General features: G+C 38.6%; 1 protein-coding gene and 1 pseudogene across 1 annotated transcript; one reads left to right on the forward strand and one right to left on the reverse strand.

The window, feature by feature from the left end:
* Positions 1 to 1,330, reverse strand: part of LOC149166836 (putative pentatricopeptide repeat-containing protein At3g13770, mitochondrial pseudogene) — a 65,456-nt pseudogene extending 64,126 nt beyond the window's left edge.
* A 9,982-nt stretch (positions 1,331 to 11,312) lies between these two features.
* Positions 11,313 to 11,987, forward strand: LOC149166837 (uncharacterized). The gene has a single exon (XM_089430276.1). It carries the CDS (start codon positions 11,313 to 11,315, stop codon positions 11,985 to 11,987), a length of 675 nt encoding a protein of 224 aa, XP_089286402.1.
* Positions 11,988 to 12,442: the final 455 nt, after the last annotated feature.

The raw sequence follows: 12,442 nt of genomic DNA on the forward strand, positions 1-12,442 counted from the left end.
GAGAATTCAAGTATTAGAAAAAATTACAAAATTAAAATTAAAAATAAATAAAATAAAATAAAATAAAATATTAATTTTAATTTAATAGTCCAAGAGTTTAAATATATAAATATTAGAGAATACAAGTATTAGAAAAAATTACCATATTAAAAAGAAGAAGAAGAAGAAGAAGATTACTTAAGGGAGAAAACGACTAGGAGGAGAGGGCTAGGACCCAGCAACTACTGATCTTCCAGCCATCCTCTCTATTGAGATTGTTCGGCCTCTTTTCAATCTCAAGGGCTTCCCTAAATTATATTTTAATTAAAATATAAGTTAAAGGGACATTTAAATCTTAATTTAAATTAAGTAAATAAATAAATTAATTAGTTATCAAAGATGTTATATAAATATTAGTTAGTTGTATAAGTTAAAAATAGAATAATCTATAAATCGTTAATTCTAAAAAAAGTTGATACAAAAGTTTTGTATTAATAGCAAGAAGGATTAAATTGAGTACATATAGTTAACATCATGCCAAAAGAACTAACATGTGAGATCATGCCTCCAACCCAGTGGGACACACTAAGCACCATTTCTCTCTGTTAACATATAAGAACACTGAGGTGCTACAGAAACTAGGGACAAAATATAAGACCAAGAAGCTGACACCTTAATATATTCATGGTCCACTGCCAATTTTGGTTGACAAGGATCATTTCACTACACCAAAACCATTGTCCATATGCAAACAAGTAATAAACATTGTTAGATTCATAACCAAATGTATCATTTCGGAAAACTACAGAGAAGGTGAGAAAACAATCTACACCATACCTATGTGAAAGTGCAACCAAAGTTCATGCAGTTTCAAAAAGACCATAATATTGACCACCGTGTTGCCTATCGATGGTGCCGCGAGCTCCTTCCAAATTTCCATAGAACGAGGCGAACAAAGAAAGACCAAAACTAAACCATCCATAGTTCCACAAAGTGAGACCGATAGAGAAATACAAAAATTGATCCATCCACTCACCCCTCAGTCTGAGATAATAATTGGAGGGAGAGGCGAGGAGTTAGCAAAAGGAGTGACGATAACAGGAGAGACTATAACATGAGGTGCATTGATAACTGCAAGAGCATCATTGAGCTCCTCTATCTCATAGTTTGACTCAAAGACCAAGTATTTCTCAATCCTGCTCAATCGTGACATAATATCGTCCAAGCTGGAACATACATTGTAGAGAAGTATTTTGATATCCTCTTTCCTTGCAAAAATTTTGTAAGTATCCACTTGTTTATCTCTGAGAACAATCCACAGGAGGGTATCCATTTGTAAATGCATTGCCATCGAATATAGAAAGTGAAGTCTTCTTTTCGGAATTTCCCTCAGTCAGGGATCCACTTGAGTCCATTTTCTCCCACCTCAGAATCAGACAAGTACAAGTGGTTTCCAAACTCCTTTGATTCAAGGTGGAGGATTTCTCTTTTGACTTCGATAACAACATAATCAAAATACTTTTCCATTGACTCGCACCCAAACAATAAATTTCGGTGAGAAGTAGAAGTGCTCGCACCCCCTCTATGACTTTCCATTCTCTATCAAATAGGCATGATTACAGAAGGGAGCATGAATTTTTAACAAAGTTGAACCACACTATAACCAACAAGACACAAACAATAACACACCCCCGACTCAATGAATCTCAGCACAAACAAAAGAATATCGTCTCCAAAACCATACAATTGGACTCCAATACCAATACACTGTGGACTCTCTTGACATAACTCAATTAGACTGCCCTCAACAAAGACTAAGTCTGGTACCACTTTAAGGTATAAATCTCACTTCAAAATTAAACAAACCAAACCACGACACCTCAATTCTTTTGAGGGATATAAAAGGGTTGACTCCTGAGACTTGATATGTCGTGATTTCCCAACACAGTAGGAAACATGAATCTATAAATACAAGCAACAAAGGACACCTAACCCCTATAATTCCTTACCAAACTGAATGAGAAGTTACATCCATTAAAACCATACAAAGAAACTACCTAGATACCAAACTCCATACACCAAGATCGGAAAATTAAAGGAAATCCCTGCAGAATTAGTTCCTTGGAGCATCGAGGTGGCTAAAAAACCCACCAATTTGAACGTCGTCCCATATGTTATGTTATGCAAAAACAAAATGAAAAACATTGACCCACGCTAGTTCTCCTAGAACTGAAGGGAAAGGGTTGAATATATGTTGTCTTACCAGTCGCATTGGAACTAACTGAAAATTGATTAATGGAAAGAAACAAATGTCCTCGTTAGCCTGAGAAAACCTCAATTGAGAACCATGAGCAGGCAGGTGAAGAGACAACCTCCCCACCACCCCAGGTAACATCACCGTGTATCCACCTTGCTATAAATCCCATGTTTATATAATGAGAGGACGTCGATTAATGGCCCAGGGAAAATGAGCTTTTACCAGAGCATGCAAAGTCCAGGAAAAGACATGTGTGAAACCTGACACATGTTTTAATACAAACATTCCTTCCCTCTCTTATGCGCTCATCAATGATCTCATTGAACCCTTTGTCAAGATCCACAAAGGCATGAGCCAATCCTTCCATAGGTACCTGATTCACTTGAATTGAAAATTTAAAAACGACAATGTGAGAGTTAACAACGTACCTCCTCCCGATTGTAACTACCTCTGAGAATTTAAAGTGAAGAGAAACCGGTTGGAGATCCCAGCCATAGGGTCGGTTGCCATGACACGCACGGACAAGGGGTGGGCATATGTTAGGCCCAACACACAATTTGAAGGTCAACCTCCAGACCTAGTCCCCATCATGGAAATGGATTAATTAATGTCGTGGCAAGAAACATTAAAGACACCCCCCATCGGGGACATGCTTAATTCATTATCCTTTGAGTTGATCTTTAAGGTTTTTAAATTGAAAGAGATGAAAATAGAATTTGATATAAATGTGTGTGCATGACTAATTACTTAAACATATTTTTGATGTTTGTTCACTTCCAATATCTAGTGTACATTTTCAAAATAATTCCAAATATAATTTAAAATATTAACAAGATTTTTTAATAATACTAAATTAAATATATTTTATTGAAAACTAAAAATAATGAATTATATATTTTTACATTTTTACATATAAATATATATATATATATTAGAAAACATAAATATTGCATATTCTAATATTTTTACATTTTGATTTTTGATGTATTTTTTAGTTTACATAGTTTGAGTGCTCTGGTTTTTTTTATGGTGATGAATTCATTTATGCAAGATTACAAATTTAAAAAAAATTATGTTACCAAATTTCAACAAAACAAATCAAAATATAAAATAATTAGAGTGTTTAGGCTCAAAGCAATTACAACACTATTCTTTAAGGCATTAAAGCTCAACATGTCACAAGAAATAATTTGAATCTAGGTGGGTAGGATTAGGGGTTAAATTTGATGGCTATTTAAACATGTTGTCTTTATATTTGTAAGCCATGACAATGATTTGTTAGGGTAGATAACAATACACTTGACACATTGGTACCTATCCAAGTGGTCCATTCCAGAGAGGAACAATAGGGACCTTCACATCATCAGGGGAATTTTGAGGTCAATAGTGGGCCTCAAAACAAAAAATATACTAACAAAATTATTTTAAAAGACCCAATAGGATTTATTATGATGATGTCATACCTAGGGGTAAAGATTTTGAAGGGAAAAGAAGAAAACTACCTTTTTTAATTTGTATTTTTGGCTTATATCCTTATAAATTTCATTAAATGTCAAGTGTAGACACTCGTTGGATGCAAAGTTAAATTCCGCATCCAACAAGTACCCACTCTATGAACTTCTGAGCAAACCCACATTGGAAAAAATTGAAAATACATGAAAAAAGGTGTGTTCAACATTCTTTTTCATGTATTTTAAATTGTTTTCAATGTTGATCTCCTTAGAAGTATTTAGAGTGAGTACTCATTGGAAGTGAAATTTAATTCTGCATCCAACGGGTGGCTACAATTGACATTTGAGTAAATGTATAAGGAGATAAGTCGAAAATACAATAAAAAAAATTGTTTACTTTCTTTTTCTTTAGAAATTCACAAATCTTATTTAATTATTTTCACTATTATTATATTATTTTCCTTCAGTGGGCATTTTAGACCTTAAAATTCTCCTAATAACTCTAATGATAACTCCACGAATGGTGAAATGGAAATGTTCCATTGTATAAAACTTCCTTTCTCATAATATTCGACAACACTAGCTCTATGCAGCAATGATCAAGTTGTGTCGAATCATCTTCACTCAGAAAATAATATCTCATGTTGACCACAAATCTCACATCCTTAGGTCTGCAATGTGGGTTGCATGACGATTTATTAAGTGGTGTTAGATCCTAATATCATTTCCATGGCTGATCACCTATGGCTTTGAACTCTGTGCTGACTCGGTCCTCTTACCATCTTGTTCTGTGAATATTTACTAATACCCTACTCGAAAATGTATGTTTGCCTTGACAAACCTTCAGAGTACCTTCATGCGACTACCATCACATATAGATCACCAACTGCATGTTCATCATGCCTAGCATCACAACCATAGGCACCACATTCAGAAATTTCCCTTGCCCCAACATATCTCTTCCTTCCACTCCTTGACCGATTAATGGCTTGTAATTCAGGTGGTCTACGATTCTGTGTTCGGTATAACTTTCACTCCACATGTTCCTCCACGTGCTTAGCTACAATAGTAGTCATGACAACGACCTCCTCCTTCTTTATTCTCTCCAAAACAAAGATTCTCCTTGATGTTTGTACTTTCTTCCTGTTGATTAACTTGCCAACGACATCGTAGTGATTTCTTGACACCTTCCATATGCTAAGAAAATTTTGTTAATTCAAATCCACCTATATGCCATGAATTCAACATTTCTATCCACCAGGGTCATTGCTGCCCTTAGTATCAGTTGGTAGGGGCTCTTCACAACCAATCTACTGTCATTTGTCTACTTGTGTCCAATTCTTGGACTATCCGTTCCAAATTCTCACTTTTCTACCCTGCATGAATTTTTATACACATACACTATCAAGCCATCCCAACTCTAATATTCACTAACATATGATACCAGATGTTAGGATCACGAAACAAAGAGAAGTGGTGGTATCTAAAGACACCGTTGCTTGTAATCCTAATGGTCATTAGGACAAATTAACCTGGAGTTTTTCAGCCTTTAAATAAGCTACATTAGAGATGAATATCATGGACAAAACCATGTGTTCTCACAAACCTCGAGCTTGAAAACCATTGTTAACTTAGTCTCGAACCACCCTAACATGATTATCTAATTTTTCAAACTATCAATTTGATGGGTGATTTAAAAATTTACACTTATCCATATATGTGTGTGTATGTAAGATATTCCAAATAAATTCGTGGAAAATAAAAGAAGCTAGTGATCCTATTAGTGGAGACTCCAAGATAAACATAGAATGCCCCATTAGTGATGGGACTTCAAGATAATCATAAACTCATCGATTTTGGGTCTTTGGACTTATTAGAAAAATCTTGTATCATTCTTAACTCACACCATGAAATCCTACATTGTACACAAATAAGTCTAAATCCTAAACACTAAAGCGTAAAATGTAAAGGTTGAGTCACATGAGATGTCCACATTCATAAGCCATTATTATCCTATGTAAAACACTAACTGACCTTTCTTGAACTTATGGGTGAAATAATCGTTTTCCATTTAATTTTGATTTTTTTATGTAGTTTCTTTAGTGTTGGTATATTGGTGATAGATCTTAGTTTTTATAAAATGGTCTATTTATTAGTTTGACTAGAAAACAAGTCTATTTTGTGCTTGGATATGGAAATTTCAAATGTGTGGCTACCAAGGCTATGATGCATTCAATACATTCATTGTTAAGATAAACACAACTATATTAGGGTCATTTAGGTGTTAGCCTATCTGTGTGAGAGCTCTATTCTTCTTATTTGTGAGAAGATTATAAATTTCTTTAAAATGCATGCCCTATATATTGTTATTACTTGACATGTTAAAATTCTCTCAAATTTCTATTTCAAAGTGAGTTCAAACTTGTTTTATTATTTATAATTCTCCTTCAATCCAACTCATCACATTGAAAGATGAGATCTATTGTTTCTTTTCAAATTCCATTATAGTTAATGGGTTTAACCAAGCTACTTGAAAACTTTTCAAGGATGGTTTAGAATAATTTGTGAAATCTTTGAAATTACATAAATAACGACAATATATAATCGAAACAAATTACACCTAATCATTGGCTATTTTGGGAGAGGAGTGAGAGCCAAAAAACGATGAGGGTTTCCAACCAGGGTTAGGGTTTCGGCACGGACCGCTTCTGGTAGTCTTGTTTCTAGAATAGAGATCAAAGGCAGCCTGAAGCCAATCGAATCTTACCAGAGAGGCGAGAAGTGTAGAAGTAAGAATCGGTGAGGAAATCGTAGAAAGGCAGTACTGACAGAGAAATGACTGATGGGGATGGGAGGGGAGAGATCCCCTCCTACAAAAATGTGGCAGTAGGTGAGACTAGCAAAAACGGGGGATACAGAGGTGCCGAAAGGAGTAATAAGGATACTCCAGTCATGGGTGCTCGCTGGCAGACAGGGTTGGGAAGTAGATGTCTACCCAGAGCAATGAAAAGACCCAGGTATGTAATTCCAAACAATAAACTGGAAGAATATAGAGAATACATGAAAGATCATGCCCTGATTTGTAAGTTTGTGGGAACCTGGCCGTCTGAGAAAGACTTGGCCAAATGGATACAGCAATGATGGAAGCCCAAGGGACATATAGACTTAAAACTTGGGGCAAAAGGTTTTTTTACAGTCATCTTCACTAACCTGGAAGATAAGGAGAGGATCTTTGAGGGAGGACCATATTTCCTGAATAACATTGGACTATTCATAAGGCACTGGGAGGAATGCTATAACCCAAATAAGGAGAAAATGTTAGCGGCGCCTATCTGGGTAAGATTATTTGGACTCCCAATCGAGTTCTAGGATCCAGAGATTTTGGAAGGGATAGGAAACACGATTGGGACATTTGTGAAAGCAGCGGAGACCACCAAAAGGGGAAAATACACATCCTATGCCAAGATCTGTGTATACATGAATATCACAGAACTGTTACCAGAGTATATCGAATTAGAGTACCATGATGAGATCTGGCAGCAACCAGTGGATTATGAGCATATCCCATTTCGATGTAGAAGATGCCACGAATATGGTCACCTTATTAAACAATGCCCCTTGAATGCATCTGGAGAGATAGCTGAACAGGGGAAGGAGGAACAAAAGGAGACAGAGCAAAACAGGGAAGATGAATAAGGGTTCACAGAAGTGCTTACAAGGAGAAAATCTCAAAAGGGATCAATTCAGGCAAAATCAACTGCCAAAACAGCAACTAGAGAAAATCAAAACAAGTTGGAGTTCTACAGGAGGAGGAAATGGAGCTGGAGAAGGCAGCCAACGAAGAGGAACTAGGGGAACCTACAAAAAGGGAAGAAGGAAAAAACATGACGCAAACTGTTAGCCTCCTGTTGCAACAGGGTTTCATCTTTCATGATTGACATTTTTACATGCCAAATATGTCATACTTTGCAAGCTGCAGTGTTCCATATTTCCAGAAGAGACCAAAGAAGAAAGCCATGAAGTGTGCTAGTCCAAATGCCACTACTGATTCCAATTTTGATGAGTTGTTCCAGTTTTGAAGAGTTTTCATTTAAGGGAGGTCCAAACAGTCTAATCTTGGTCTCCCTAGGTTTCAATTTCCTGTTTTAGAATATAGAGAATGATATCTGTCCAAACAGTTTAATCCTGGCAGATTTGTAGATAGGTAGAGAATCAAAGGGACCCAACTGTTTAATCTGGGCCCTGGCAGAAATAAGTGTAGAGCTAGATAGGAAACATTAAAAAGAAAAATTGTAAATCTGGGTCTGCAAGTCTAAGTGCACCCAAACCAAAAAAAGAAGAAAAAAATGTTAGGTGAGTAGGCTGGGTAGGTAGTTGAGAGGTTGCAGAAAGATGACTTATGATCAATTTTGTGTTACTAAGTGTATATTTTTCCGGATCACAGTGCAGGCAGTTTTCATTCAAAGGAGCTCAAAGGTGGACATCACTAACTCCCCCTTCTTCTAATTCCCTAAGTCACTTACTAACTTCCCAAAGAGGTCAAGATCTACTTGATTCCTCTTAGTTTCATCATCATCCATATCAGTTGCCTTGGTGAAGATTTGCTTCACTCAAGGATTTTATTTCTTTCCAAATTCTTTTCCCCAAAATTAGCCTAAGGTCCCTAACCTTAGCGCCTGTTTATCATCACCATATTAACCACTAACTCTACTATATAACTCCCTATCAGTCTTCCCCTTTCCCCTACTAAAAGAATGTATCTAAAACTCCCCTATGTAAATATCCCCTCCCTGGCAATATAGCCATATTTTTTATAAGTCCGGGAAAAAATGGTCCATTCGGGGCTGTTTTTAGCCCATCCGAGTCATAACAGGGGTTAGATGACACCTGGTCATGCTAACAGCCTCTTCCCTAGCCCTAAAACCCTCAAAAACCCACTTTTTTCCCCCTTATCCTAAGTTTCGGGCATAAATTGTTAAACCCGCGTGCAAAAAACCCATGTTCTACCCCTTTTCCCTACGCCCTAACTATAAATATCGTAACCCGCCCATTTTAAACCCCATAACCCACTTTCCCTAAGTTTAAACCACCTGCGCGCATTATTAAATTTGGAATATTCTGCGCATATTCCCCGCCCGTATACCCCCGCCGCCTCACCATCGCCGCCAGCCGTCCGATCGCCCTGCGCCCAGATCGACGGTTGGCGGGCCGTCCCATCTCCGAACCACCCGAAGGTTAGCGTCCGGGAGATGGGCGGTATTGCCGCCGTACTCCCGCCACGCGTCACCTCCTGGGCTGTGGCGGAGCCCCTTCTGACAAAACCGCTCATGCCCAAAGGCGGTGCGCCCCAAAACCAGAAACCGCCCCCTGCCTGGTGACGTCACCTGCCTGCGTCACCCCCCTGCCCAGTCACCATGACACGTCATCCGCCTGCGTGGCCCTCCTGCCACTGTACCGCCGAGTCACCTGCCACGTGTCCTGCCACATCTTCAGAGCCGCCGTACTGCCACGTCACCTCCGTACGTGATGACGTCATCATGCTGACGTCACCCGCCGTACGAGGTCCCATCGTTGACGTCATGCTGACGTCATCATCACTTTTTTGGCGCGAAGGGCGAAAATCGCACTCCGGAGCCCCGGAATCAGTTTCTGAGGCAGTTTTTGATGAGCAGCGCAAATCGCTCATCGCTGGATAAATTAGGCCTGAATGGGGAATCTTTAGGGAATCTTTTCATTTTGCAGCCCCCAGCAAGCCAGAAAGGCGCCGAATGACCCATTTTTCTTCGCGAAGCTTGCCGAAAGGAGCAGAAGACAGTTCTAGAGGAAACAGAGGCCGAACAGCGGCCATTAATTTGTGATTAGACCCACAGCAAAGGAAAACAACGGCCCAGTTTATTGTCAAAGAGTATCAGAGGAAGAAGAAGAGCCAAAGAGTATCAGTCAAGATTTTTTAGGGGCTCGAAGCACCTGAACATTGATGAGCCCCCCAAAAAGTCAAATCAAGAGGCGTAAGCCCATCCTTGCCCTCAAATCACAGTTAAAGCTTTAAATGCAGATAGACAACAAAGAAGCAGAAACCCATACACATTTATTGCAGAAAACACTGCACCAAGCCGCCAAGGACTACATCATTTACTCAGTTTTGATACGGCAGCCCTGAGCGTAGCCCGAGATATATTTTTGCATTTATTTCTCGATAGGATTAGGTTAAGTAATCATCTTTCTTTCAGACCTGTTTAGGTCAAGTTGTAATAAAAGCAGCTGTAGAGAGTTTTTTCCCTATATATACCGCCCTCTACATTGTTACAAGGGTTGGAAAATTGAGAATTTTCACTAGAGACTCGCATTGTATACCTGGGTTTTTTCTATAATCAAAGATTGTTGAAAGCTTGGAGAGCAAACTGTCTGCTGTAAATGAATGTTTTTGGAGATATGAAGATGGAATTCTTGTGCTGCAGTCTGAAGCAATAAGTGCATCTTACCTCTGTTTATTGTTTACCACTATCTAAATAGCAGAAAGAAAGAATAGCTTAGAATTTGTTTAAGTACACTCTATGCTCAATTTCTGTTGTTTCTTTATGTTTTCCTCTGAATGAATTGGTTATGAATGTGAATTCCCCCGGGCTCATATTTAACCCGATTCACCTGTGTTTGCCAATTATCTAGGGATTCTTTACTGCCCCTAGGTAGAGCTCTGTTACCCCCATCTGATAAGCTGATTGAGAGATTCTTAACTGCCTCTCATTACTTAGCATTCTTTCCATCATTTAAACCTGAAATACTGTTTCATGCACAGCTATCTTGCTCCATTTTCCCTCTCTTGTGACCGAAGAAATGCACCAACAGTTCTCCTCCTCGACTCCACGCCCAATGGTTTGAAACTTCCAGACTATGCCTTGCCTCTCTGTCTAAAGACATCAATTTTCTCACCAAAAACAAAACAAAAACCCTCTGAACTCAAAACCTAGCCTAAAATCCTTTTCAACAAAGCTAAATCTAAAAGAGAGAGCCCTCTCTGATTGCAGGTTGGCTAGAACCTGCAGTCCAAAGTTGGTATGTGGTTACCTCGGCTGTATCATTTTCCGGAGCTTAAGGACAACCTGAGTGATAACACAAACTATATTAGAACAAGAGAACACAAGGGAAAACCTGGGAACTCCCCAAGACCTATCCGAAATGGAAATAGACCCACAAAATGGAAAAGGAAGCGAAGAAGAATAAGTTATGAAGAGACTGCTGCAAGAATGGCATCATCTAGATGAAATATTCATCCCAGAAGAACAAAAACAATTATACAAGGAAATGTTCCAAAAATACAAGGAGAAAGGAGGGACAGCTGCAGCAAATCAACCAGAGCAGCTAGGAACACAAGGAGGACAAGGCATGGAAGTGGGAAACACTGGAAAAGCAGGAAGGAAAAGAGGAAGAAGACCTATGAGTGAAACCATTCAAATAGTTGGGGAAATGTTAGTCAACTCAGGACGGGTTATACCTCTATCAGAGGTATTCCAACAACCACTTAAATTGTTAAAATGATAATAACAATGTGGAATATTAGAGGGTTAAATAGTAAGGGGAAACAGAGATATCTAAAGGATAGATTGAAAAGAGATAAACCCAGTATAATGATTATTCAGGAAACCAAAATAAGTGAACAGAAGCTGAAGGAAATAATGCAGAGAAATCAACCCCATTATGGAGTAATGGGACAGGATGCTGTAGGCAGTGCAGGAGGATTGGCAATTCTTTGGAATACAGAGGAAGTTCAATTTGAAAATTGGGTAAGCTTGCCTCGAATCCTTTCAGGAAAGTTCCGGAACATAGGTTCGAATGAATGGGTCCTTTTCACTAGAGTGTATGGTCCCCATCTAACAGGAGAACGTAGAAGCTTCCTCCAGAAGGTAGGAACACTTCGAGGTTTATTCCCAGATTTACCTTGGATAGTAGGGGGTGACTTTAACATGATCACTACCCTAGAGGAAAAACGAGGGGGTTTGAGAAGAACAGATCCGGACATGGAAGCCTTTGGTGATATGATATCGGAACAACGATTGGTGGACATATCTACCACTAACGGGATCTACACATGGAATAACAAAAGAGGAGGTACAAACCAAATCGCTTCAAGACTGGACAGATTCCTACTATCTGAACAAATTCTTAGCAGAGACATATTTATTGAAGCAAGGATCTTACCAAGAATGGGTTCAGACCACTGGCCGATACAACTTGAAATTGACATCAAGGCATGCCCTAAAAGACGCCCCTTTAGGTTTGAAGCCTTTTGGCTTAGGGACTAGAATTTCATGACGAAAGTGGAGGAATGGTGGAACCAGAGCCAGCAAAGAGGCAGAAGCAGAATGCAGACCTTCCAACTAAAATTAAAAGAGCTTAAGGGGAAAATCAAAAAATGGAACAGGGAAGAATTTGGGAATATTTTTAAAGAAAAGCAACTATTGGACCAGAAAATGGCAACCCTTCAACAAGAAATAATCACAGAAGGACTAAGTGAGGAAAGAATTAAGGAGGAAGGAATATTAATAAGCCAAATAGAAGAACGAAGAAAACAGGAGGAGATCTTATGGAAACAAAAATCAAGAGTGAACTGGCTTAGAGAAGGAGAAAGAAACACGAAATTTTTCCATCAAGCCATGATCCAGCACAGGCAGAGAAACCGAATTTTTTCCATCACCAATGAAGAAGGAAGATGTTTAACCCAGCATGAGGAAATGGAGCAGAATCTTGTAGAACATTT

The sequence above is a fragment of the Pinus tabuliformis genome, chromosome 5_1 (assembly GCF_031772625.1).
Source record: "Pinus tabuliformis cultivar Carrire ecotype Pingquan chromosome 5_1, CPIR1, whole genome shotgun sequence".
NCBI classification, from domain to species: Eukaryota; Viridiplantae; Streptophyta; class Pinopsida; order Pinales; family Pinaceae; genus Pinus; species Pinus tabuliformis.

What these genes read in the sequence shown, in the direction of transcription:
- LOC149166837 (XM_089430276.1), top strand. Translation starts at nt 11,313, where the DNA reads ATGATTATTCAGGAAACCAAAATAAGTGAACAGAAGCTGAAGGAAATA.